This window comes from Periophthalmus magnuspinnatus, chromosome 16 (assembly GCF_009829125.3).
Source record: "Periophthalmus magnuspinnatus isolate fPerMag1 chromosome 16, fPerMag1.2.pri, whole genome shotgun sequence".
Taxonomy (NCBI): Eukaryota; Metazoa; Chordata; class Actinopteri; order Gobiiformes; family Gobiidae; genus Periophthalmus; species Periophthalmus magnuspinnatus.
Genome location: NC_047141.1, coordinates 18,079,650 through 18,106,481, shown reverse-complemented (window position 1 = coordinate 18,106,481; position 26,832 = coordinate 18,079,650). Strand labels below are relative to the sequence as shown.

The 26,832-nt window shown below is 38.7% G+C and overlaps 4 protein-coding genes across 4 annotated transcripts; 3 read left to right on the top strand and 1 right to left on the bottom strand.

Annotated features, from left to right (window-relative positions):
• The first annotated feature begins 642 nt into the window (after positions 1-642).
• LOC117383848 (matrilin-2-like) lies at positions 643-6,265 on the top strand. The gene is made up of 14 exons (XM_055227660.1): positions 643-665; positions 783-996; positions 1,385-1,764; positions 2,203-2,395; positions 2,617-2,739; positions 2,935-3,057; positions 3,483-3,605; positions 3,709-3,831; positions 4,253-4,375; positions 4,457-4,579; positions 4,706-5,116; positions 5,377-5,535; positions 5,751-5,834; positions 6,131-6,265. Exons 2-14 carry the CDS (start codon positions 867-869, stop codon positions 6,184-6,186), a joined length of 2,151 nt encoding a protein of 716 aa, XP_055083635.1. The 5' UTR covers positions 643-665; positions 783-866; the 3' UTR covers positions 6,187-6,265.
• Positions 6,266-6,642: 377 nt separating this feature from the next.
• LOC129456899 (cell surface glycoprotein 1-like) lies at positions 6,643-16,388 on the top strand. The gene is made up of 4 exons (XM_055227793.1): positions 6,643-6,985; positions 11,184-13,235; positions 15,500-15,550; positions 16,021-16,388. Exons 1-3 carry the CDS (start codon positions 6,901-6,903, stop codon positions 15,544-15,546), a joined length of 2,184 nt encoding a protein of 727 aa, XP_055083768.1. The 5' UTR covers positions 6,643-6,900; the 3' UTR covers positions 15,547-15,550; positions 16,021-16,388.
• A 428-nt stretch (positions 16,389-16,816) lies between these two features.
• On the bottom strand, positions 16,817-19,349 carry LOC117383719 (2-iminobutanoate/2-iminopropanoate deaminase-like). The gene is made up of 6 exons (XM_033980932.2): positions 19,257-19,349; positions 18,633-18,738; positions 18,399-18,453; positions 18,255-18,323; positions 17,525-17,580; positions 16,817-17,441 (listed from the first exon to the last, which is right to left on the bottom strand). Exons 1-6 carry the CDS (start codon positions 19,319-19,321, stop codon positions 17,382-17,384), a joined length of 411 nt encoding a protein of 136 aa, XP_033836823.1. The 5' UTR covers positions 19,322-19,349; the 3' UTR covers positions 16,817-17,381.
• pop1 (POP1 homolog, ribonuclease P/MRP subunit) lies at positions 18,689-26,595 on the top strand. Its single transcript, XM_033980930.2, has 16 exons — positions 18,689-18,777; positions 19,882-19,981; positions 20,100-20,204; positions 20,275-20,450; positions 20,531-20,788; positions 20,879-20,966; positions 21,896-22,074; positions 22,144-22,418; positions 22,528-22,621; positions 22,691-22,799; positions 22,871-22,990; positions 23,493-23,611; positions 23,713-23,904; positions 24,018-24,172; positions 24,653-24,868; positions 25,674-26,595. Exons 1-16 carry the CDS (start codon positions 18,757-18,759, stop codon positions 26,311-26,313), a joined length of 2,847 nt encoding a protein of 948 aa, XP_033836821.1. The 5' UTR covers positions 18,689-18,756; the 3' UTR covers positions 26,314-26,595.
• The last annotated feature ends 237 nt before the right edge of the window (positions 26,596-26,832 follow it).

Below are 26,832 nucleotides of genomic sequence, written 5' to 3'. Positions count from 1 at the left end.
ACTACTGTTAACGCAATGTGAAAATCTAATTAGATAAGGGATCCCCAGATTTGACTTACTTCAACTTGATATCATTCTAGTAAAGTTCAAAGGTAAATTACATCTTCTTCTATTGATATCCATGGCAGTTTTCTGAAGTCTTAAGCTTTAAATCATTGTTCAGATGACTACCTTTGAAACCTTGAAATACTAGGTAGGTTTTCAATTTGTAATCTAACCAAAGTTTTAAAATACATTTCAATGTACAGTACTCATGTAATTACCAAGTATTGATCATTTGGGCCTATAAGGTCTCGACTGGTTGCATTACATTTAAATGTAATGTTATTGTTCTCTTACAATATGTGAATTTATCTAGTTTTATCCATTGTAATTACTGTAGTACCAGAGAGTACAAGTAAAAGCTTCGGTCTGTTCTGAAGGACGGGCACTTGGTGAAATCTGAAACTGGACAGGTCAAATATGCAGGAGGTGAAAGTTCCTACTATTTTTATCAAAAACCATTAACTTAAATATTCAACTCACATGGCACCATGTTTCCAGTTTTGAGATCTCAAGGTCTTTGAGGCCGTGCTGCCGCTGGTCCATCTTGTCAGGAGCAGTGAGCAGGTGCAGGGAAGTGCACGTAAACGCTGATCTTAACTCTGGATCTTGGTCAGAACCAGGTAATATTGGTTTAGGTTGATGAGAGAAACGCAGAGTAACCCATAGACTGGAGCAAACTCCAGGCATGTTGTCATTGTTTTTTGAACTGATTTTCTGAATTGTTCATTACCTAGCAGGACTACAGCAAGTACTCTACAGGAAGTACTCAGAGTCTCATCCATTAACCATCAAAGCTCCTGTAGCTCCAAGATCTTGTCAGGATGAGGTGCTTGGTCCTCGTATTCTGTTGCTTTCTGAGCTGTGATGGGTTTCTCTTTCAACGACGACGTCCAGAACCAACGTCTGCCCCTCGTCAAAATCAGATGCAAAAGCACAAAGCCAAACCAACAAGTGAGTGATTTGCATTTCTCCCCCTAAGATATATGACATTTTTGTTTAAATGAAGGATTTCTGTACATTCCATCAAGGTTGTTTGGTGCATTTTTGAGCTTATGAGCAAAAATATATATTTCCTAATTTCTATAAAATTATTTTTATAGAGCCCAAAATTACAACAGTATAGCAGCATGGTGGAGGATTCGTTACAAATTCAAACAATGAAATAGCCATTGGTTAATAAAAATAAACATTCACAGGACGCAAGCAAATAGATAGGCCAACCAATTTCAGAGATGAGAATTTTAAACAAAAGATTAGAACCACAATTGAACCCTATTATAATAACAGCCTTTAATGACTCTTTAATCCCTTATCCCTTTTATGTCCAATATCATTTCAGCGGCCCAGTGCAAAATGATGCCACTGGACTTCGTCTTTGTGATTGACAGCTCCCGCAGCATCCGCCCCAGCGACTATGAGAAAGTCAAAACTTTCATCATCAACCTGCTGCAGTTTTTAGACGTGGGCCAAGATGCAACTCGAGTTGGCTTACTACAGTATGGCAGCGTGGTCCAGAACGAGTTTAGTCTGAACACGTACCGCACCAAGAAAGAGGTGGAACGAGCCGTCAAGAATATGGTGCATCTGGCCACTGGCACCATGACTGGGTTGGCACTGCAGTATACAATGGACACGGCTTTTAAAGAGGAGGAGGGAGCACGCCCAGAGGAGTTGTTGATCCCACGAATCGCGATGGTAGTGACGGATGGCAGACCACAAGTAATATTTACTTCTTTTTTTTCATCTTCATCATAAGCATAGCAAGAAAAAAGTTGCTTTGGTGTATCAAAATATCATTTGGATGAATACTGGTGAGACTGAGAAACCAAGAAATGAATAAAGATGAGCAGCAATCAGTTCAGTGATTTATTGTACAAAGCATGGGGGGATCAACGCATGGTTTTAGCTCTGTAACAAAAGATTCATATAAATACCACATAAAATATAAATATAGCAGATGAACTTAAATATACTCAAACAGACAAGGTAATAAACATAATTAAAATATCAAATACAAACAGGGACCGCTCTATTTCCTCGCCTGGACAACTGCTTTCGAGTGCAGAGGGCAGGGTAGCCTTGATAAAATGTAAAATGTATTTTCTTAAACCCTTATGATATTGTAAAATCAATTAATTGTGACCTCCTTTACCACAGGATGAGGTGGAGGAGGTTGCTGCACAGGCACGGCAGGCTGGTATACAGATCTTTGCCATTGGAGTGGGCCGAGTGGATATGAACACACTGAAGGCCATTGGGAGCGAGCCACATTCAGAGCATGTGCATCTTGTGGCCAACTTCAGTCAAATGGAAACTCTGATCTCTGTGTTCCAGTCCAAACTGTGTGGAGGTAAGGAATCTGGGTGCAGCTGTCTATATGTTGTAGATTTTACTGCCAATATGTATTTTGCTTCCCTATCCGGTATTGATTTGGTATCACAAACATATATGACAATTGTGGTATGACTCATCGGATTACACTTCATCTAACACCTTTTAAAACATTTGAAAAAAATGATTAAGATTGATTAGCCAACACACCTGCTTTAGACTTGTATTTCCTCTTATTAGAGAGAGACATGTGTGAGGTGGTGGACCATCGGTGCCAGCATATCTGTGTGAGCAGCCCAGCCTCATACCGCTGCAAGTGCAGAACCGGGTACATCCTCAACCCAGATGGCAAAACATGCAGAGGTGAGAAATGCAATAACATACATGGACCTGGATTCTTGTTATTTCTTCTTCTGTGAAACTGCTCTTTTAGTCCTGTAAACTATGTAAAACATAAATAGCCTCTTTAAGTTCTATTGTACAAAAAAATGTGAAAAAAATTGTTTGAAATTCTCTTCTAATGTTTAGGAATAACATATTTTCATGTCTGTGTTGTAGCTGAAGATATTTGTGCTGAGGTGGAGCATGGATGCCAACACATTTGTGCCAACATCCCTAATGGCTATGAATGTCGCTGTCGTCCAGGCTACCAGCTTACCATCGACAACAAGACCTGCAACCGTAAGCATAAGGATAGTTTTACAGCTCCTGGGGAAAAAGACATGAAGGTGATTTTGTGGAAAGGGGACATTTTGTAGTTAGGTATATGAAAATGCAGAGGAAAAGTGACTTCTTCCAATATAAACTAGAGTTAGCAGTCGCTGATGGATGGGTGGGTGGGTGTGGTGTACGTTGACAAAAAAAAGCGAGCGATTTCCTAAAGGATGTGTGCTGTTTCAATCAGTCTGCTCTTGTGGGAGGGTATATTTCATGTCATGGATTGATTTTGTTCTCACTGCCATGGTTTATAGGTTTGACATCAGACTTGGTTGAGTGCAGAATGTTTAAGATGAAACTGTTTTTTTTCTTTTTGTATAATGAGTTTAATTCAAAAGCAAATAATAAATTATTGGAGGAGACGTCAAAAGAACATTTGTTTTCTACAGAAATAGACTACTGTGACTTGGGTCTCCATAACTGTGAGCAGGACTGTATCAGCATCCCAGAGTCCTACATCTGCAGGTGTGGGAAGGGCTATGTGCTCAATCCAGACAAACACACCTGCAAAAGTGAGTATTAAAGCCACATTCAGATTAAAAGTACAAAGTGTATCTTATATGAATGAACTAGAAGTGGATTGTAACGTTGTGTGTTTGTGATATTATCCCTCAGAGATTGACCACTGTGCTGATGGGAAGCATGGATGTGAACAGGAGTTTGAAAGCACAGAAAAAGCCTGTGTTTGCAAATGCAGAAAAGGATATAAACTCCGCCCTAATGGAAAAACATGCCAAAGTAGGTTCTGTAATGGAAAATTTGTATTACCTTGTACAAATATTGATTGTATTATATGAGACTTCACTTTCCTGCTATTAAGATACAAATCTGCCATTAATTCAAGAGGTCCTTTTTGTCCACCTTGGGTTAATAATTACGTCTTTATGGAGTCTGTACAAATGGTGTGATTTCTCTCACAGAGATTGACTATTGTGCAAAATACGGCTGTGAACAGGAGTCTGGGAGCACAGACCATTCATGTGTATGCAAATGCAGAGAGGGGTGCAGAATGGAATGGATTTCACTTTTTCTGTCTGTTTTTTACTAGTCATCTATCAAAATTTTAAATTATTTTACTCCTCATTGTGATATATTCAATCTCAAGGAAGTTTAAAAGTTGACCAAATTAACTTTTTTTTCCTTTTTGGTTTTCTTGTAGAGATTGATCACTGTGCTGGTGGAACCTATGGATGTGAGCAAGAGTTTGAAAACACAGAAAACTCCTGTGTTTGTAAATGTAAGAAAGGGTACAAACTCAGAGCAGATGGAAAAACATGTCAAAGTAAGTGTAGAAGTATTTTATATAATGACTAGCCAGTCCAAGCTTTACACATGTACATGTTCTGATGATTTTATTTATCAGGTCTGGACCTGTGTCAGACGGTGGACCATGGCTGTGAGCATCTGTGCGTCAGCACTAATGGCTCATATGTTTGTAAATGTTTTGAAGGGTTTACACTGGCAGAGGACCAAAAGAGCTGCAAAAGTAGGATTTGATTCTACAAATTAAATAAAGAGGCTATATGTAATTTTTAAATCAATGCATGAGACATTTTCCAACACAAAGGTAAAATTAACGCACATTTTTTCTTGTTCTTTTTTTTCCTCCCAGAGCCAGATTGCAACAGTGGTGTCATAGACGTTGTATTTATCATTGATGGTTCTAAAAGTCTGGGTCCTGCCAACTTTGAACTGGTGAAGCAGTTTGTAAACACCATTGTTGATGCTTTCGATGTTTCCAGGAAAGGGACTCATGTGGGTCTAATCCAGTACTCCACTAAAGTCCGAACTGAGTTCACCTTAGACCAGTTCAGCTCGGCCCGGGACGTCAAACAGGCAGTGTCCCAAGTACAGTACATGGGGAGGGGGTCATTAACAGGATCAGCTTTAAGACACATGTTTCAGACCAGTTTTTCACCAAAAGAGGGCGCTAGAGCCAATGTTCAGCGTGTGAGTATTGTTTTTACAGATGGGAGGTCTCAGGATGATGTGTCAGAGTGGGCTGCCAAAGCAAAAGAATCCGGTAAGTGTAATCATTAGGTCATGCTGTGGAAACTGTTCAGTTCAGTGTATTTTATTGTATTTTGTTCCATTGTTCTATATAGCCAAAGCAAATACATAGTTTCAAAATTCTGTATCAGTTCAGTATACAAAAAAAGTGGAGTAGTGTACAAATTAATAACTAGTACTACCTTTGCACATGACAGAATCTTTAACTAAAGTTTAGTATAAAAAAAGAAGATCATACAATGATGTTCTTTTTTGTTTTGTTTTGTTTTCTAGGGATTACCATATATGCTCTAGGCATTGGTAAAGCTGTTGAACAGGAACTGAGAGAGATTGCCTCAGAGCCAATTGAAAAACATCTGTTTTACACCGAAGGCTTTGAAAAAATGGGAGAAATCACAGACAAACTCAAGGACATTCTCCAAATATGCAAAGGTACAACAAAAAGATACTAATAATAATGGACTTACTACAATTGTAACTGACTGTGCTTTCAAGATCAAACATGTAAAATGAATCAATGGGAGAGTACTGCTACAACAGCAGACCTACTACTAGTATCCACTTTAACAAATTCCTCTCTCTAGTTAATCTAAATGAGTACTTCTATTGTCACTGATGTGTTCTTTGTGTCTGTGCTGTGTCCACAGTGGATGAGAGCATGTGTGAATGTGAAAACATCATCCTGTTTCAGACTGATGCCAATGAGAAATTCAAAATGATGATGAAGAACAATATCCTTTTGATGAACAACATATTACTATAAATTTTAAATAAAACTACCATGTTTAATAAAATATTGCTACATCTTCCAAATCAAAGAAATTATTGGATCTAGAGGTAAAGTGGTCACAAACCAAGAACTTTTATACTATGAGCAATTTTTCCTTAGTTTGGAAGAAGAACAGCATTGAAAGAAACAATTCCAAAAAATGCAAAAAGTCATATTTATGTTAATAATATTGCTTTTTATTCACTAGGTTCAGAACATGTTATAATGTTGAACCATTTCTGTCCTTGACCTGCACACTTGAAGCATTAACAAGGAAGGTGCAACTGTTGGAAAATCAAGTCACCCACAAATAGAATTGTATGACTGGGGAAATGACCATCAAGTCCATTAACCAGAGCAAAACTTCAACATTGGCAAACACAAACCATTGTACCCACCAGAACTATTAATGCACTTTTATAAGATGTGTGTGTATTTATGTCTGTATTATAGCAGGTGAATACATTTTTGTAGAGGTTAATAATAATAAATATGTTACTACATCTCTCATCTTTTGTTTGTATGTCTGAGGTCAAAATATTAAATCTGTATTTGTGTTATCTAAGTGGAGTGACCAGGGGCTACAGTTGTTTTATAAAAAGTATGGTAGCAATAACAGAATATTCACATTTACATTCATGTCATTCTTAGCTTTGCCACAAGGTGACGACACTTATGAAAACAGTGCCGCCCGGAGCACATGTGCAGCCTCATGCCCGGGTCTCCGCCTCCTTCAGTATGTATGTATGTATGGTGAGGATTTAGGCTGGAGGCAGGGAGCAGTCCGTACTAACTAGACCCTGATCTGGTTTAACTGCACATAAGGGGCCGTTGTTGGGCATATGAGGCACAGCGGGACATGCATGCGTAAAGACAGTAGACATAATGATGCCCAGTTATGCTTAGGCGGTGAAAAGATCTGCTTGTTCCATTGCCAGACAAGCTTTGCCAAAAGAAAGCAATTGAGTAATCTGTCTCTACTCAAAAAGTTGCAAGTTTTACTCTGTTTATAGTTTTTTTTGGCCAAAATGGGGTGCTCCTCATCCAGTGCGCAGACTGTGGACCAGGAGAAGAGACCCGGGACGAAGCCTGAAGAGACCAATGGCTCTGTGGGTGAGTAGACACCACAAAGTAGTTTAATGTTTACTACAAGTGTGCAGTTCTAAACAGGGAATGCAACGAAACTGAAATATGTTGAATACAACCACAGAGTACCAGGAAAGTTACTTTTTGGTGAGTCTAGTTCTGAAAAGGGGTGTGTGCAGCCGGTTAGTACACAGTGTGCTTTCCTCTCTGAGGTCTGCTTACAGCATATCCCATGGATCCTATGGACATAATGGTTACTTTGATGTAGTATGCAGAATTATATTATGACTCTTGATACATGTTCATTTTATGATGGTGAGTTATAACAATAATACTAAGCTACAACACGAGTGAGAAAAGTGCTGACTTGCAAATCTGTGTAACCTATTGTTAAAATTTCATGAAGTCCTTCTTATGGCAAAGAATGGTAGGGAATAAGGATAAAATCATTATAACTGCAAATAACACGTTGTAAAGTGGGTGAAACGCAATGTTTTTTATTTAACAGCATAAGCATAAGGCAAGTGTGACAACCAAACCAGTGTGTGACTTTTAGATGGGCCATGGGCTATGTACACATGAGTTTCATGTGTACATAGCCTAAGCATTTAAAAGACTTTAGTCAAAAAAAATAAAACTATAAAGACTATTAGATAAACTATTAGATGCAATTTTAAAATCCTTTTCTCTCCTTATATTTTATGTTAACATTTACCTACAGTTCAGTATTGATTGTTGTCAACATATATTTGGAAATGGAAGTGATAATAATGTGTTCAAATTAATGAGGCAAATCCAAGAAATAATAGACAATTCATAGGGTAAATCCATGGAAACAAGCAGGAGAAGGCCCTTCTCCAAGCAAAATATGAGTCAGGGTTGTGGAGATGCAAGTCTGCTCACATGAAGGATACATTTTTTTCAGTTCAACAAACAAAGCCAAAGTAGGAAAAAAAATTTTTTTAAATAAAAATCTTAGTCTATTTTTTGGCTAAAAAGTTATATACATAGGCTTTAATGATGAAAAACTATAATACTGACAAAAATGTAAATACTAATTTAAAAAGACATGATTGATTATAGTTTATAATTAAAATCCATGATTTTCTTTCTGTTCTAAATTTACTACTTAGGCTAATTGGTTAATCTAACCCCTAACATCATGAGGTCATTTGTTATCATAGGACTCGTCAGCCTTGGGACAGTCCTTGAGTATGTGGTCTGATTTGAGCACAAACATGTTGTCACCATGTATGCTGTTTGTGTAAGGGACTGTTGTGTGTAATTGTTGTGTTTGCATATGCTGCCTGCTCTCATTACAGCAGTAGGCCAGTATCATGGAGGTGTTACACAGACCCTGATTGTCCACAGAGTGTGGTAGCCCTCTGCTCCATGTGTTGGTTCATAGGTGTCATGGGCAGCTGCAGCAGGACAGTATGTTCTGGCAGCGTCACCGCCCCCTCACGTGCACAAGGCTTGACAACACCCACTCTCTCCGTCTATAGGGTTTATTTATCAAATTGAACCCTGTCAGCCTACATAAATCAATCAAATATCCAGAAAACAGCAATTTGAACTACAATATTTTAAAGGACTGCAGTTATTTGTTCAATATTTACTGACTAAATATACTGGATCTTAAAGCTATAAAGCCTGCTAGCCCTTTAGTTTGGAAATGCATGTGACTATTATTAGCAGTCAATATTCTCTTCTCTCAAGGGTTTTTAGGTGTTGCTTGGATTGAAAAAATGTAAGATGCAATATAAGATTTTATTAAAGGGTGAATAAACCTTGAAAAATAGATGGAGTTGTGTCAGGATGGGCATCAGGTATGCTAAAGAAATTATAATTCACTGCAAGCTAAGCCAGAGGTTTTCAGAAGCAATGTGTCAAAAACATAATTGGTTTTAAAGTGTATTCTAAAAAATAAAAATAAAAACTCACATAAGCACTACTCTCTCTTCATGTTGCCGTTGTGGGTGGGGACCATATATTCATTATTTATAATTTATAAATGTTATATGAGCAGCCTCAGCCATTGCACAAAAATATATGAAAAGGCTCTTTTGATGGAGAAAGATAACTTGCTGCATTTTTGGTAATTAAAAACCAGTGAAATACCATATTAGCTGCAGTTCATAGCTATAAAAAATATTCCCTCCACCCCTTTTATGACTCTGTAATTTTCAGGGTTTATTTTTGGCATGTGTCCCACCCTACTGCTTTCACTTTAATGCACAATGTGGAGAATAAGCCACACATACTTGAAGCTGAATCTTCTCATTGCATTATTCACCTTTTTGCCACATTGTTTACTAGGTTTTATTTTGGTCTTGGCATAGATAAAAAAAAAAGAGGTTGTGAACACATATATGTGATATTCCAACATATTCCACATGCTGCCACAACATAGTGGCAATAAGTAATCAACTAGAATAAGTAAACATCACTTATACAGTGTACGATCTGTCTATAATTGCAGCTGTGTACAACTCTAATGGTCCTATGCTGTGCCCAGCCCCCCTCCTCTCTGCCCAGTCTTCTGGTCTGGTAACTCTTTTAAAAAAGCCCACTGTTTTGACTGGGGTCTCTGTCATCTTTGTCTGTGTGACCAAGTACAGCTAATACATCTATCTCTAAGAGTGAGGATGATACTGCCACAAAATACTGCTATATTGATATCAATTGAGTAAATGTTGAAAGTACTTACTATTGCTTGACAATACTTCTACTGGTAAAATATTACTACAACTAGCCGGCTCGGCCTAAAAGCTATTATTAATATTATGACCCCCAGTTTTATTATTTATTTACACGAATAAAATATTTACAATTACTTTTAATTTGTAAAATGCATGCAATAAAAAAGTTGGGCAAACCGTTTCAGTGGTTGCAGATCCTTTGGCCAACCCATTGCATTCCCTTCCACCCATCACTCTGAGCGTGTTTTACCTCCTCTGACAGACAAATATCACCCCAGGAAGCTCTGTCCAAACTCATCAGTGCTAATGCTTTTGTAAGGATATACAAATAAAAATCTCATCATTGTAATTTCTTTGATAAATAAGATCTTGACATTTGAGTACACCTGTTTGTACCATTCATTGTACTTTCACTGGCTGCTTTTACACACCTATTCTAATGTGTCCCAGTTGGGGTGGGATATTGAGTGACTCTCCAGAGGCCTAAATGCCATTGTCAGAAGGACTTGATTCTCACAGACTGGTTTGGAGTGTCCCTTAGGCATTTACTCTATAACCAGGAAATGAAAAACGTGTTTTCTCCATTTTTCAATAACTTTTCTTCATTACTAACTTCCTGTAGTCGTTTTCTTGCCACTTTTAAGTTTTATTAAAGTTGCTCTCTTCTCTACAAACAACCACAAGAATTCTGCTCTAAAACTTCTGCTCACAGCGTTATTGACTGTAGTGCTCACTCTCTTGTGTAGGGAAGTTAGTTCATTCTTTAAAGATATAATAAATCCATGTGGGAATATAAACATTTTAGATAAGCTTTCCAAAGAGTGCCCTGGGTATATGCCATGTCTTTTTTTCTTGCTCTTACTCTTCGTGGTAAAATATTTAAATGTCAGCAATGTTCCATGATTTGAAACCACCAATTTTGGATGGCAAATATAAAATCATTTACATATACTGAAGTCCTACAGAGTAGTTTACAGAGACCATGTACAGGAGCATTAGTCAAAGAAACAATGTTTTGCACTAGACTATACCTCTTGAAGATAATTTCCATCTGCAGTCCTTGAGACATAAAAAACTAAGAATACATGTCTAGCTCTACCCTAACTCTAGCTGTATAGATATTTAACAGTTTTAGGCTTTATCTTAATTCAACACATTCTCCTCTAGTGTCTCCATAGTAACATACAACAACATTGAGGCTTCGTTTGTTTTTTGCTGTCAGTGATTTGTTGTCACACACATTTAAAACAAGACAAGAGTGACTGAAGGTATGCTGTGTTATTTAATCGTATTAACCAAGTGTTAACCAAGTAAAGGGTCATAAATAAGATTAGGGCAGGTTTAGACCCCACACAAAGTTGGAGGAAGCTTGGAGGTTGCTGTATGTTGTCATAGTTACAAATCACTTACAGCAACTTTAATTGTATGGGGAAATTGGATGTTAGAAAATTGTTGAAGTCAAGTTTAAGGAATGAATTCAATCCTGGTTGGCTGATTATGTATTTTAATGTCTCTGATTACAGTGAAGAATGGTTACATTTCTGAAGATGCCCAGACCATTGAAGCCCAGATGCAGCTGCCCGTGCAGACTGCCCTACCCAATGACCTCCATCCACCTGGGCTGGAGGAGGTGATGGAGCCTGTGTTATTGGCTCTAGAAGCACAGGAGGATCTGGGCTCTGGGGTGGACCTACTCTCCTCTCATGCCACTTTGGAGGTGTTCGAAACCGTGCCTGCAGCGGAGGAGGCGGCCCCTGTAGAAAATGTTGTTACTGAGACTGTCCAGGAGGTGGAGACACTGGTTCAAGTTACAGAAGACGTTACTGAAAATGTTGTTGCTGCTCAGGCAGAAGCTCCGATCTCAATAGAAGAGGCAAGCATAGTTAGGGCTGTCTCTGAAGCTGTCCCTGCAGCTATGGTGGTAGAACCTGTAGCAGTAGTGGCAGATGTGGCAGAGGTAGAGGAGGTTGTGGTTGAGGAAAGCTTAGAGGAAGAGGCAAAGGAAGTAAGTCAACTGGAACCAGCACCAATTGAAAATACTCCTGCAGAAACTTCTTCAATAGAATCTGTACCATCTGAAACTACTCCAGTAGAATCTACATCACCTGAAACTACCCCAATGGAATCTACCCCATCTGAGGCTCCACCAGTGGAAACTACCCCTGCTGGTATTCCCACAATAGAATCTACCCCTGTTGAAGTTACACCTGTCTTAACTAGCCCAACTGAAACAGCTCCAACAGAATCTACTCCAGACTCAGCCATATCGTCCCTCAATGACCCCACCCCGACTGAAATTACACCAGAAGTTGGTTCAAATGAGCTTTCCCAACCAGAACCATCTCCAGCAGAGACTAGTCCAGTTGAAGTTACCTCAGATGTAACTGCTCCAACAGAATCTACCCCAGCAATTGTTCTTGGTGAGTCCATGTCAGTAGAATGTACTGCAGTTGAAACTACCCCAGCTGACTCCACCCCTACAAAATCTACCACAGTCGAAACTATCCCAGCTGCCCCTGCTCCTACAGAATCTACCACACTTGAACCTACCCCAGTTGCCCCTGCTCCTACAGAATCTACCACATTAGAAATCACCTCACCTGGCCATCTCCCTTCAGAATCTTCTCTAGTTGAACCTACCCCAGCTGACACCGCCCCAACAGAATCTACCACAGCTGAACCTACCCCAGCTGACACCGCCCCAACAGAATCTACCACAGCTGAACCTACCCCAGCTGACACCGCCCCAACAGAATCTACCATAGCTGAACCTACCCCAGCTGACACCGCCCCAACAGAATCTACCACAGCTGAACCTACCCCAGCTGACACCGCCCCAACAGAATCTACCACAGCTGAACCTACCCCAGCTGACACCGCCCCAACAGAATCTACCACAGCTGAACCTACCCCAGCTAATACCGCCCCTACAGAATCTACTCTAGTTGAAACTACCCCAGCTCCATCTGTTCCAGTTGAGGATGCCCCCATAAGTGAACCTGACACACTGACGCCAGTTGAGCCAGAGGTATTGCCTGAACCCTTTACATCAGAAAGTACTGAAATTGCAACTCCAAGTGATACCGCTCAATCCAAAATTGAAGGTGAGCCACAAGTTGAAATGCCAAGTGAACCTATTGCCACTTCAAATAAAATTGTTGAACCTTCTCTAAATGTTGAAACTACAGCCTCAAGTAAACCTGTGGGTGTAGCTGAAGCAGCGGAGACAGTTACTGAAAGTGTGCCACAACCAGAAGAAACTATAGATGCAAAACAGGTAGATGCACCCCAGCCTGAAGTTCCAAAACAAGTTGAAATTGGAAATGTTGAAGTTGTGGCATCAAATGATCCAGATGCACTTCCAATAACAGAATCACAAGCTAATATGGAAACCCCAATTGCACCATCCGTAGCATTAATAGACTCTGTGATTGATCCAGCAATCGCAGCTGCTACAATACCAGAACTGCCTCCATTGTCTCCAGGAAAAGTCCCGACTGAGACTGAGCCAAAAGCTATGATCCCAGAAATCTCCACAGCACCAGCTGTACTTGGGCCACAATCTTCTTCTCAAAGTAAGACTATTTTAAATAAGAAATGATTAAAACACGATTAACCCAGTTACATGTGGCAAAACTTTTGTTCATATCTGTTCATGGGACATGTGTACCTTCGCCTGGGTAGGATAAACCAGGATAATGACCAGTTTTATCAGATTGGCACTACTCTTACATTGAAGTACAATAGACAATTTACGAGTTTAGCTTTTAACAGTGGAAAGTAGGTAATGCCATTCCTTAGTTAGAAAATATTAGAATAAGACACAAACATTAGCAGACAGCTCTAATGATTTTCCTGGATATGGCATTAAACACTGAAAAAGCATTTTACATGCTTGACAAGACACCTTTTCTGAATGATTTTGTCTGACAGTTTTTGGGCGGAGGCGTAAAGACTCGTTGCCACGAACAAAAATAACAAAAATAACTAAGCAAGCATGTGTAAACACAACAGGCAAAATCAGGGTTTGTGAGAGCACAAGGACACAGCTCTGAGTCAATAAATAAATGTTTGCATACAGTTAATAACCTATCGGTCAGAATGATTTATTTTTGATGACTATGATTTCCAAATCTAAGGCCAGGGATGGAACATTACCTTTTAGTGTTTGATACATAAGTCCAAGAAAGTGCTGCACAAAACATTGCACCTGTATTTATTAATACATCTAGTTTATTACTTTGTAGTAGTAGTATTTAAAAACACACATGTTTTTATGTTGTATGATATTCATATTAATGATTGTAATATTTAACAATAGATGCAGTACTTGTGAAGATGTTTTTTGGGTAAATTATATATACATACATACATACAAATCTATATATATATTTCCTTGACTACTTTTGAGTGCTTCTTTGGTTACTGTCTCCACAACACAGTGATAAGAACATCCTCGCTGAACTTAACTATCAGCTATTCACTTAATGAACTATTTGTCATAAATGTTCTTGTTTGTGATTGGATTGGGATGGGAGAATAGACAGCAGATTGTGTTACTGAACAAATACAACAGTGTCACAGGCCACACATGTACTTTCAGTCTCAGCGGGGAGAGATGGGCAGAGAAATGTAGGATTGTTCTGACTGTGTTGATAACAGCCCATAGCAGGCCTATAGAGACACAAACTTGATGACTCCATTGTCATTAACCAAAGCCATGCTCTCTCCAATTACATAACAAAATGTAAATGTCCCAGCAAGTACAACCAGATTCTTTGTTAATGTGCAATGTGATGTAAAAGCAGTTTTCCTACATGTGACAATAGATATCTCAGTCACACAAAATCTTATCAATAATATGTTCACACACATACAAAAGTGCTTGGTCAGTCAACAGTTCATTTAAACAGTAAAGATAATAAAAAATAAAATAAGTGAGGGCTGAACGAATTGAGAAAATATCATCAGTGTTTAAAGCTCAAATTTTGATTGCATTGAATTGACAAACTAATATAAAAATCACATTTCAGAACATGTGTGTACTGATCTAAATTACAGGGTTAGCCGTTTTTATGCAGAATAAAACAGTGTCTTTTGTTGTTTGTGTAGTGTTACTTCCAAAATTGGAACTTATGCGATTTGGTAATTCCATCCATTCAAGTAGACTTTGATTTGGTTTCAATACATCTTGCAGCCCTATTGTCAAATATTATGGTAAAATCAAAGAATACAATGCTTATGCCTAACAATGATCTTCTTAAACAATGGACATTTTTATGTTACCATGTAAGATGCCACTTGGTAATAATTTTGGAAACATTTGCAGACTGAAATCAGCCACACGCTTACTAAAATGATATGTTTCCATGATCTCTGAATATAGATATACTATGCATGTCACATAAATGACATTACACATACATATATTTACTCTACATATTAACCCTTTATTGGTCCATGTCTGAGAACACCCTGTACTTTTGTAGGGTTGTGGGACGCCCCTGCTCTCTCCACACGTGGTTTACTTAGAAATGCCATTACATAACACTTGGGAGACCTTCTCTTTAGATAGCATAACGTAGTGGCTAAACCAGTTCCAATGGCAGGTATGCAACAAAACGTGTGGGAACAACTCCAAACATACTGTGATTCTTCAAGTAGCATAACCTGAAAAGTGCCATTAATTAAATTACTACATTAATGTATAATGTTAGGCCTAGGTTATCTATTTACCTCTATTATTCTTCTTCAGTTCTGAGTCATGTATAGAGGCCCCAGTATTGAATCATGGCATGTGGCTTGTTTTGACTAAAAACACTGATTCACTGTTTTATAGTGACTGAGACATCTCAAGCAGAGGAGAAGGCCAAAAAGGAGGACTGAACTGGTGAGGAAAAAAACCCAAACCATTATTTAATACTATGTCTGTGTAATTCCTCAGTTGTCCAGGTCTGATCAATAGTAATAGTCAAAAGTAAAATCTGTCAATGGGCCAAAAATTCCAACCACTTCTTCAGTTCTGATTACTACTGTGCATTTCCAGACCTGCACAATAAAGGCACTGCACTGGTCAAATATTGCTAATTTACTTTAAAGACAAAATGAGTAATCTGTGCATCAAAACCCCCTGTTTTCTGTATGATTAACTTAATGCATATTTCCATATCGAGATACTTCAGCAAAACATTTACGAGGAAAAAATACTAAAATAATTAAAAATAAAACAAAATATTAATAGCTAAGTGATTGCATTTGAAGCAGAACTTTGAGCTACTTTACCCCCACAAGGAGTACTAGTTTTAAACAGCTAAATAATTTTGATCAACAATACAGACTCAAGCTGAGACTTTTTTTCAGGCTGAGTGGTGCTAAATTGAAGATGAGTTTCCAAAGATGCCGGTCGTAAAGAGGCTACTTGAAGAACAAAACTACAATTTCTACATTGCCTTAAGAGAGCACACTCCCACCCCTGATGTCATCAACAATTATAACATCAATAACCATTGGTGCCTTGAGCCAAACACTCACAAGAATGTGCTAAAGACCTAGGGCTAACCTTAGAGAAGAGTTTGGGCCCAGTATTTAATTTAATAATTAAACTGGTTTCTTAAAATAAGTGTGTTTCACAAGGAGAGTAACACTTGTAGTGAACTATAATATAGCTGCTTCAATAAAAGGAATAAAAGCCAACTGTGAATGAAAAGATGCAAGAACTTATGGGTAACAGACCAAATACAAAAAACTCACTTTATTGATCTTTAGTTTTTAGGTTATTAAGGTTGAAAACAACTTAATTATGCCAACAGTATCTATGTGTTTGTCGAGTGAAAGGCACAACTAAGTGCTAATTAATAGTGTACAGTGCAATGCCAATAATCCAGCAAATTTGTGTTGCTTTTATTTGATGAATCAACAATGATTTTTGCAAAATAACTGGATGAATATGAGGTTATTTAGGACATGCAGGCTGATGGTGACGTGATCCGATTTGACTCCAGTGCCTTTTGTTAACTGTACCGTTGGAGATCACTACAGCTACAATGACAGTAACTTATCAGTAGTTTATGATGCATGAGTCAGGATGTTACAGTGATTTATGGATGTGGAGAAACAAGTGAATATCTATGTTTAAGTATGTATTTTTACTTATTTTCTTATGTAATAGATCACATTTCTATTCTATGTCTTTCCTCTCATTCCTTAACATAATTTTAAATAAAGCTTTTGACATGTGTTGACTTGGTTCATCTCTATTTTTGTTAATACACCAGATGTTTTTACAAGAGAAGTTAAGGATAGTGTAATGTATTTGCACAGTAAATCCTTAACTAAGCAAATTCCCTTTGCACATGCAAAGAGGGTAAGAAGAAACTATGTTCAGTACCACTATTAAAAATAATTTCTCATTCAAATGAAGGAAATGTCTCCTACCTTAACACTACCACTCACTAACACTAACTGTATGCTTAGTGATATTTAAAAACATGTCTTGGTATAAGTGAAATGGGATTGGTGGACTTTTAAATATTTTGTTAATTAGACAAAAAGAAAGCAGTTGGCATTATTATCCAGTGTGTGTAGTATAGTGTATTACTGAAAAAATGCAAATAAAATATAGAATTTATGGAAAATGGCATTCATTTCAAAGTGACAATTTTGAAAAAAAAGAAAGAAAGAAAAAGAAAACAACAACATTACAATGAAATTAATGATGGACATTATGAGGCACCAGTAAAGGGACCCAAAACAGCAATGGCTTCAATTTCAACAAGTCCTCCCTGGAGATAAAACAGCATTTGAATATGAATAAAAGTTCTGTCTTTAAGGAGAAGCATAAATATGGAATCAAAGCCATAATTACCCTGGGAAGAGCAGCAACCTGGTAAGCAGCTCGAGCAGGGAAGTTGGTGCTGAAGACTGAGGAAACATATAGCCCCATGAATTCTCAAGACATTATCAATTCACAGTCCAGTGTACTAGGTTTCGCAATAAAGCTTGTGCAGGTTCAAATTTGGTGTTTTCACAAAATTAAACTCCCATGTTTTACTAAAATAATTATATGGGTGCCCAGTGTATCTATATATGTGTCTTTGTATTAAAAATTGGCTAGCTCTTGATTCAGACACAATCCGGTCCTTTTACGACTACATCATCTACTGGCATTTTGAGGAATTGCAGCTAGTTTTGCACAGTGGCAGCTTGCTCCAGATGCTCACACAGGTGTTTTCACTCTTTGCTTGATTAGAATTGAATCAATTCCTACAGTTCTATGAGAAGGAACAGAAGTTTGGTATCTTAAGAAGGTAAGTGTAGTATTTATAATGCACATCTTTGAATAATGACGTTACGTCTTACTTCCTCAGCCTTTGCTTTGATTTCAATTTCTTTTGCAACTTGTTAAACACGGTATTTGATGTTTTTCTTAGTTAACAAAAGCTTTTCCCGTTTGGAAAAATTACCAGGTTATTCAGATAAAAATAGACATTTTTGTAGGCATGTATGGCCAGTTAAAGTCAATGCATTGTACTGTGCTGACGTCCCACTGGTTAAATCTTTATTGCACTAGGAAAAATTATAGATGTAATACTTACATTGCTTGTAAACATCATTGACATTTGTGAAATCATTCATATCAGCCAAGAGTACAGTGGTTTTCACAACTGCAAGAAAAAAAAGGCAGGCATTTTTGTTTTAAGTTTAAACAGTAAAACATAAACACTGTTTTAATTCCTTACCATTTTCATAACCACATCCTGCAGCTTTAAGTATTTCTCCCATGTTGACAAGAGCCTACAGAAAGTAAACAAAATATTTTTGAAGTGTCAAAACCAAGTGAACACAAAAGATACCAAATTTACTGGAAGTCTTGGCAAATTATTTAACTTGATAACATTTTTTGTGTGATAATGCAATTATTCTACAATAGTAGTTTCTCAGTTAAGTGTGATGTAAATATGTTGTTTATTTACCTGCCTAGTTTGAGTTTGGACACCACCTTCGACCAGCTGGCCGCTCACAGGGTCCATGCCGAGCTGTCCTGAGATATACATGGTCCGGTCCACAACCACCGCCTGACTATAAAGAAAATCTAAAATGAGTAACCAACCACCTAGGGTAATTTAATATTTCACTCGCATACACTTGCATATTTAAGACAATATGGACTACAAAGTAGTCAACAGGCATAACGTGCTGCTTTATCTCTTGTCTCCAGATGTTATAGCCTATGTTTGTTCAGACAATTCAAGACTCACTGCCTCAGACCAGTGTTTATTATTGTAGGTCTACAGTTTAAAGTTCAAACCAAAACCTGTCATGCACTGTGTCCATAAAATACCACATAACTTTTTTTTTTTTTTTTAAATAAAATTTTTAGCAATATTATTGCTTACTTAAAATGTTTTAAGCAAGCAATAATATTAAATTAACAGCAAATATAGCAGGGGCCGTGCCCCCCACGTAACTCTGTCACTGTCACCTATGAACCCCTACTGCACATTTTAAGCAAATACAAACTGAAATGTCAACATGTGACATTACCATGTGCTTTGCTGTCATGCACTACATACACTGGTTTGGCTCCTAAAACCTACCTGTATGGCCCAATAGCAGCAGGAGCTTTGGTTGTACTAATAATTCTTCTAATTAATGCAGACATTATACCGAGTAACAAGCTAAATATGTTAAGTCTGAAAAGCAGTGCACTGCTGGATTCAGGAGACACAAACATAAGGACTGTGGGAGGTGCCTGACGTTTCAACTACTTGACCGTAATGTAGAAAATATACGCGCGCAAGATGTATTCAAATGCGTACATTTTACGAGAATAACCCAGTATACATTGACCAGTTAATTTCTAAAAGCTATAATTGACTATACTGGTATTATATATTTTGAAAGTACTGTTATCCTGTGTAAGATATTTCTTTAGAGTTTGTTGGTGCACATTTACACTGTCACACAGAGACCGGAAGCTAGCAGCGTGTGGAGCTCATGGCGGTGTGGACAGCAGTGGATAAAGTCTGAAAATGTGTTTCTTAACTCGATAAAAAAAAAAAACATTGGAAGGTAAAAGGGCAGGCTATAAATAAAAAGGATCCCTTGGGGATACCAAAAGAGTCGTTTGACAACAAATTAACAAGAAATTTAACTCGCGAACAAGTTAGCAGTGGTGGCTAAATTGGAAATGTACTAATGCTGTGGCTTATTTGAAATTAGAAAATGTCTGATGCTAAAGCGAGGAGGAGAGAGATTAAGCTGAAAAACCAACCTGCGAATGTACAGTATCCTGTCAGTGAAGACAGGTCGCACTTCACAGGTAAGCTACTGCAGGACTGTTGCAATTATTGCATTATTCGGCGCGTTTGTTTGCAAGCATTTTTCCTATTTTTATCAAATGGTAGTTTATTTTTCTAATAAACAGTTGTGTTTTATAGGTAATGGTGGCCAAACTCAGAAAGGTGCTGGGTCACGTCATGGTTGGGTTAGAGGACATCAAAAAGATGGAGGTTACTGCAAAGAGATGCCTAAGTACATCAATGGTAAGTTTACATATGGCAGACATTGCATATGCCTGAAATAAAAGATTGAGATATACTTTTTCCCTCGCAGCTGGCTCCTTTGCCCGGGCAAGAGCAGCAGAGGTGAAGGCAATGGTCAAAGCTGTGAGAAAGAAATCTGCCAGCTGTCATCTGTTCTCTGCTCTACCAAAACACATGAGAAGACGAGCTATGAGCCACAACACCAAGCGTCTTCCACGCAGACTCCAAGAGATGGCTACGAAGCTGGTGAGTTTATCAAGTACTGATGCCAACATTGGCAAAAGTAACTGAAAATTAGTATTTACATGATCTGATTCTTTATGTAGCGAGAAAAGAGTCTACAGGGAGCCAAAAAGAAAAAACAAGAGTCAAAAAAGAAGAGTCGCAAAGCTCGGCGGAGACATGGAAATCTCTTGCTTGAGTTTAATCGCAGACAAAGGAAGAACATTTGGCTGGAAACGCACGTTTGGCACGCCAAACGTTTCCACATGGTCAAAAAATGGGGTTACTGCCTTGGAGATAGACCCACATACAAATGTTACAGGCCCTGCTACAGAGCAATGAGCAACCACTGTCTACTTCAGGTTAACATGAAAACAAAATGATACCTTTAAAAAAAAAAAAAAAGCTATTTAATACTTTTTGAACTTTAATGTTTAGTTGTGTCTTTTTAGGACCTTTCTTATTACTGTTGCATAGAACTCCTGGGAGAGGAAGACAAACTTCTGGCAGCACTATCACAACTAACCAGCAAAGATACTGGTAATTATTTCTTTTTACTTTATACTACTTGGCATTTTATTTGGTAGTGTATTAGTGTTGATGTCCTCTCATTTTGTCATAAATTTCATCTCTATAAACCCCCATCTATTTTTGTTTTATTTGGTAGTCGATGATGCTTGTGTTATGTGAGCTGACCAAAATTATAAATGCTCTGCATCTGTGTAAAATTAATTCCACCTGTGGGAAAATATAGAGTAAAAAATATACTACTGTGTTGTAATGTTCACATGTAATGCTATATAAAGGGACCCTGCCAACAATTAGAATAACTCGCTACACAAGTAATTGGTTTAAAGTTGGTTTACAGGCGTGTACATACATGTATAAATGTATGTATATACACTGCCTGGCCAAAAAAAAAGGTCATACACTGTAATATTTCATTGGACCGCCTTTAGCTTTGATTACGGCATGCATTCACTGTGGCATTGTTTCAATAAGCTTCTGCAATGTCACAAGATTTATTTCCATCCAGTGTTGCATTAATTTTTCACCAAGACCTTGCATTGGTGATGAGTCTGACCACTGCACAAAGCCTTCTCCAGCACATCCCAAAGATTCTCAATGGGGCTAAGGTCTGGACTCTGTGGTGGCCAATCCATGTGTGAAAATGATGTCTCATGCTCCCTGAACCACTCTTTGACAATTTGAGCTCGATGAATCCTGGCATTGTCATCTTGGAATATGCCCGTACCATCAGGGAAGAAAAAATCCATTGATGGAATAACCTGGTCATTCAGTATATTCAGGTATATTCAGCTGACCTCATTCTTTGAGCACAGATTGTTGCTGAACTTAGACCTGACCAACTGCAGGAGGCTCATAACTATTTGCCTAGTTAAATCCAGGTGGCGACTTTTTTTTTGGCCAGGCAGTGTATAATGTATATAAAATACTGTGTTTTTCAGGTCCTTCCTTTGCAGCAGGTTATTGTCTCTCAGGGCGTAGACAGGGCAGTGTAGTGGTCTACAGAGCCAGACAGTATCCCTCACAGCCACTTGGGCCTGTCACCTTCCTCTGGAGACCTCCCGAACAAGGCTTAAATCAGAGACAGCTGTGGATTTGGGCCCACCCTACTCTGAAACAGGTAGCCCTATAACCTTCATAGTTTTCAACACAATATTTAAGAGAAATTAGCATTTTGTGTCATTCATAGGACCTTCTCACGGAGTTACAATACGTATGTGAGTGCTCTGAGCCTGTTATTCCTCCGGTTGTACCAGTGGCACTGCCAGCTGAGGTGCCTTCAAGTGAAAAAACAATGGAATTGCCAAATCCCAGCCCTGTCATCAAACAAATGTCAGGAATCAAGAGAAAAAGTAGCTGTTCAGATAAGAGTGGACCACCAGCCAAAAAGATCATAGGAGATGGGACTAGATCGCCCACCACACCTGTTATGTGGAGGTCGAGAACATCAACAACAGTCATCCAGTCAGTCCAAATACTTACATGAATAAACTGTAGGGGTTAGGCCTAAAAACCTACCCTGCATCTTGTTGAGTAGATCCATTTGTAATGGTTTCTTCTAATGTTTTTGTAGCGATCTTACCATGGAGATCGTACGCTACCGGCTGATTGGTCCACTGTCCCATACTGTGTTGGCTGAAACGCTAGAAGCTGCTACAAGTTGTAAGGTATCTATAAACAAAATTCAAATAAAACAATATTTGTTCCTAGTGGTAATAGTATTTCACTTTTGTAAGAATGTGGACAGTTCTGTGCAGTCTTCGCTCTGGTGGCCTGAGCACTGTAAAGATGAGGCTATGATGAACCTCCATAAGGAACAATCTGAAATCTTTGGGCTTCTCAAAGGTAACACCACTATTGTATGACTTTAGTTTTAAGCTCTGAAATCATGTATATATATTTTGTCATCCATACAGGGGTTTATTCCACTGGAGAGATTCCACCAGGGACAGTACTGGGTCTGAATGTGGATGACCCAAGAGTGACTTTACCAACTAAGAAGGTTAAAGCTTTGCCAAGTATAAAGCAAGGGCAAGGTAATATCTGACCTCTCTAACAACTGAAAGGCTTGGCATGAAGTCCAGAAATAGTTTATCATAGTTTGAGCTGAAATATGATGTAATTTAGCAAATATGGCTGATTTGGCTATTGCTGTACTCCAGTTTAGCTTAGATCCAGTCTTGTTTGTCGTTCTGGAGCTGTTCTGAGTGCACATCTGGTCTTGGGCTCCTGGGGGCCTCTGCTCCTCCATGCAGATGTTCCAGGTTCGAATCCTGGCGGGACCCTGTACTCAAACAGGAATTCAGTGACCCACAAGTACTGGTTCACCATTTTATTTGTAGTGGAGTACAGTTTATGTACTTATGAACTTATTGGTTACCATGGCCAAATGTTTTTGTTTAGTTTGTTACATTTGAGAAGTAAAAGTACAATTGTAGCTATTTATAATAGGTTTTTAATAATACTCCCAATGTTTGCCATTAGCTTTAACATTTAAATTTAAACATTCAAGGATATCCACATTTGCTGTTTTTCCAGAGGTGGATGAGAAGGTTAAGCAGCTCATCTTGAATGGGGTGTCAGAGCGTTGCTGCCAAAGCTTTTTGTGGGACCGCACAATACGGAACAATGTAACCGAGAACAAGATACCAGAGCAGGTACTTGTGTGGATGATTATGGCACCATAAAAATAGTGCCAGCATATTTATTTGACATATTACCTATGTTATGACCTCTGCGTAACATGTTTATTTTAAAGGAGTTGAACCGTATGAAGTCTGACATGCTGGTTCCTGGCTCTAGACTTCAGCCCATGACTCTCCAGGGCCGTGTTCCTGTCCTGTTGGTGCACCAGCCTGGGAAACAGGTTGGACATGAGATGAACACCTGGGGGGCTGGATGGGACATTCTACTGCCTAAAGGCTGGGGCATGGCCTTTTGGGTCCCACTGGTAGGTAATCTGTAATTATCTCGGCCAACATTACGCGTGCAATAGACAGCATGGCTTATGGCAAGGAAAGTGGCACAGAGTGGCAATATTGTCATTAAAAACTTGTGTGGCAGGTGTACAGAGGAGTGCGCCAAGGAGGGCTTCACATGACTCTGAAACACTCTCAGAATAAAAGTTCCCCGAACTTCCCGCATGATTACCCAGACTGTCCTGCTGGAATTAAATTTCAGGAGGAGCAGGAAGCAGAGCTTCTGGACAAGTTCAAACGGTAAGACGAGCTAATTGTATCAAATAAATTGCAAAACAGGAAACCCATGTTATTAAAAATACAGCCCTGTGTTTACTATGTATTATTCATTTACAAAAGTCACAAACGCATCAATAGCTATAACTGACATGATGCTACATTTTGGAACAATTTCAGTAAAACATTTGAAAATTGAAGACATTGCTGTTATTTTGATAGTGTGCAGGTCTATTGCTTAATTTATGAGGGAATCTAATTATTTTGTCCTTGATTTTATTACAAGGTTTTGCCTTTAGAAATGTTTGTTCAGTTTGTTTTAGCATTCATTGGTTTCAGTGTAGTAAGCATTGTTTTGGAGTTTGCACTTTGGATCATTGCCCTCTAATTAAATTTCAATATGTCTAATCATATGTCTGTGTTGGATGATCACAATGTGTTCTACTCTATAAACTGGCAAGGATGCCCCAAGAGTTTGACAAAAGTTTGACCTTTGACTTTTAGACATCCCCCTGCCAAACGAACCAATTATATTAAACTTGGGTGTCTGGCTCCATTCCGTTGCCCATGGAAACAGTTGGCAGAAGAGTGGGAGGTGATCTCGGCTGAGGAGAGCAAAGAGACAAAGGAGAGCACAGATACTGACACAGTGATGGAGGAGGGAGCGACCTTGCATCAAGATGTCACCTCTACAACACCACAGAGATTGACTGTGCTCAGGTAAAACCTTACTACATGCTGCTCACATGATACACAAACAGATTAAAGAACAACAAATATAGCATTACATTTTTGCAATATCTGCCAACTTATTCACGTTGTTATGGTAATATTATGCATTTTGAGAGTGTAATGCACATCCAGCCATGCTATCCTTTCATAATGTACATGAGCAAAGAAACAAATGGGGCTTGAGCATTCCCCAATTTTCTCCCTTCTGACAACTACGACTTGGACACCTGTTTATATTCCCTATATAACACTGCTAACTTTATAGGTATCCCGGGAAAACCATCACTGATCACCATCACCCCGCTGTTGAGTTTTGGCATAGTTATGCTTTTATAAAAAGGCAATGCAGAAGGCTTGACAGGCTGATGCATGAGGCTTCTGCTGTAAACTGCCTTTTCATCCTAATGTTCCTGATGAGAATACCCAAACTACATCCAGCTCTAAATTGCAGTCATACATCACACAGATTAGTAGTAGGAGTTGCAGCATTTATCCCCATGAAGCCATCACATAAGCTTTGACTCATGAATGATTTTTGTGAGGGAAAAACTAGGGACCATTCTTTTGCTGTCTTTTTTAATTTTAGTTTTAAGTTTTGAAATGTATTGATAAATCGTTTAAATCTCTATTACTTTAAATAGCTCCCCCTTCTGCAGCCTGTCCACACAAAAACTACCCCTTTTATCTGTCATTTGCAAATGTCAAACATGCATGCAGTTGTTTTTTTTTTTTCATTCACTCACATGTCAGTGTTTTTATTTTTAATTAATATTAACTTAAGTCTCGTTTTTAGGAACCGAAAATCGCTGCGGCTTCTCTCTGGTTGGTGTAGACCGACTACATCCAGAGGTCAAAGGGCGTGTCGTCTGGCTCAGCCCGCGCCTCTCAACCAATCAACTGTGAACTCCTTCCTCAGTGCCCATGGCATGAGTTTAGTGTGGGTCCGTCTGTCTCTCTTGTCCAAAGGAAAACCGGAGCTACATGGCATGGTGTGTGTCCCAACTCTTGAAGATTTGAAATTACTGCATGACCCACAATGCACCGGACCTCTTGAGCCAGCACACAAGGACCACTTTAAAAGTAAATTGAAGCGACCACAGAAGTCAAAGAAAGCTACAGGTACTGGCCAACAAGTGCAAGTTGTAACACCGATCTCCGTGGAATCTTCCTCCTCCACTCCGAACTCCGTTTTTGGGCTGTGGCCAGACCCACTGCCTAGCATCACCTCTCACTGCTCTCGAGTCACCCTCGGCTGGATAACTCAAGGAGATTTCTCCCTTACAGCTGGATGTGGTGAAGCGCTGGGGTTTGTCAGTGTTTCTGGTCTCCTCAGTACCCTCCTGAAGCAGCCAATGGAGCATAGAGGGCTATTACTGCTGAGAAACCCAACTTCTCTTCACTATCGCTTTGTGAAAGCTAACATAGAGGTCTGAGCCATTGCAAGTGTCTTTACCTTCATAACAAATTAGCTTCACAAGAGATTTAACACTGTACAAGTTAATCCACTTAGGTTTAAATCAAATGAAAGCAGTGCGTTCCTTGGAGTGTTGAGTGCTTTGAAAAAAACAAAACTATTGGTTATGTATTTTGAAAGTTCTTTTTAGTTGTTCATTTATTTTAGGGTTATCAGATTCTACCAAATCCATGATTTATTTTATCTGTAAAAATGGCATTTTTATGTTGCACATCATTGCAATAAAGGAAATCAAAATCCAACCTCCTTGTTCACATCCTACACATGACCTATACTTCCATGCCTAATCTTCTTTTAAACATTGATTTATGCTTTAAGTGCATAAAACAAATTGTACTTAAACACTCATTCTTTCACCCAAGCGTAGTGTGCCGTCCGCTTTCCTACAGATCCCAAATTGAGTGGGAGGAAGAGAAGTGTGTTGCTTAGCAACACTAAAGTTTGGCAGTTGTCTTTTGGTTTATTTAAGGTAAACTTC

Coding starts and splice junctions, on each gene's coding strand:
- LOC117383848 (XM_055227660.1), top strand. CDS start 867: ATGAGGTGCTTGGTCCTCGTATTCTGTTGCTTTCTGAGCTGTGATGGG. Junction 4,580..4,705: donor GGACCAAAAGAGCTGCAAAA/GTAGGATTTGAT, acceptor TTTTCCTCCCAG/AGCCAGATTGCAACAGTGGT. Junction 5,536..5,750: donor CATTCTCCAAATATGCAAAG/GTACAACAAAAA, acceptor CTGTGTCCACAG/TGGATGAGAGCATGTGTGAA.
- LOC129456899 (XM_055227793.1), top strand. CDS start 6,901: ATGGGGTGCTCCTCATCCAGTGCGCAGACTGTGGACCAGGAGAAGAGA. Junction 6,986..11,183: donor AGAGACCAATGGCTCTGTGG/GTGAGTAGACAC, acceptor CTCTGATTACAG/TGAAGAATGGTTACATTTCT. Junction 13,236..15,499: donor GCCACAATCTTCTTCTCAAA/GTAAGACTATTT, acceptor ACTGTTTTATAG/TGACTGAGACATCTCAAGCA.
- pop1 (XM_033980930.2), top strand. CDS start 18,757: ATGAGTAACCAACCACCTAGG. Junction 22,622..22,690: donor AAGCTGCTACAAGTTGTAAG/GTATCTATAAAC, acceptor CACTTTTGTAAG/AATGTGGACAGTTCTGTGCA. Junction 23,905..24,017: donor TGGCCTTTTGGGTCCCACTG/GTAGGTAATCTG, acceptor CTTGTGTGGCAG/GTGTACAGAGGAGTGCGCCA.
- LOC117383719 (XM_033980932.2), bottom strand. CDS start 19,321: ATGTCTGCATTAATTAGAAGAATTATTAGTACAACCAAAGCTCCTGCT. Junction 18,739..19,256: donor GCTGCTATTGGGCCATACAG/GTAGGTTTTAGG, acceptor TTTTCTTTATAG/TCAGGCGGTGGTTGTGGACC. Junction 18,454..18,632: donor TCCAAACTCAAACTAGGCAG/GTAAATAAACAA, acceptor TACTTTCTGTAG/GCTCTTGTCAACATGGGAGA.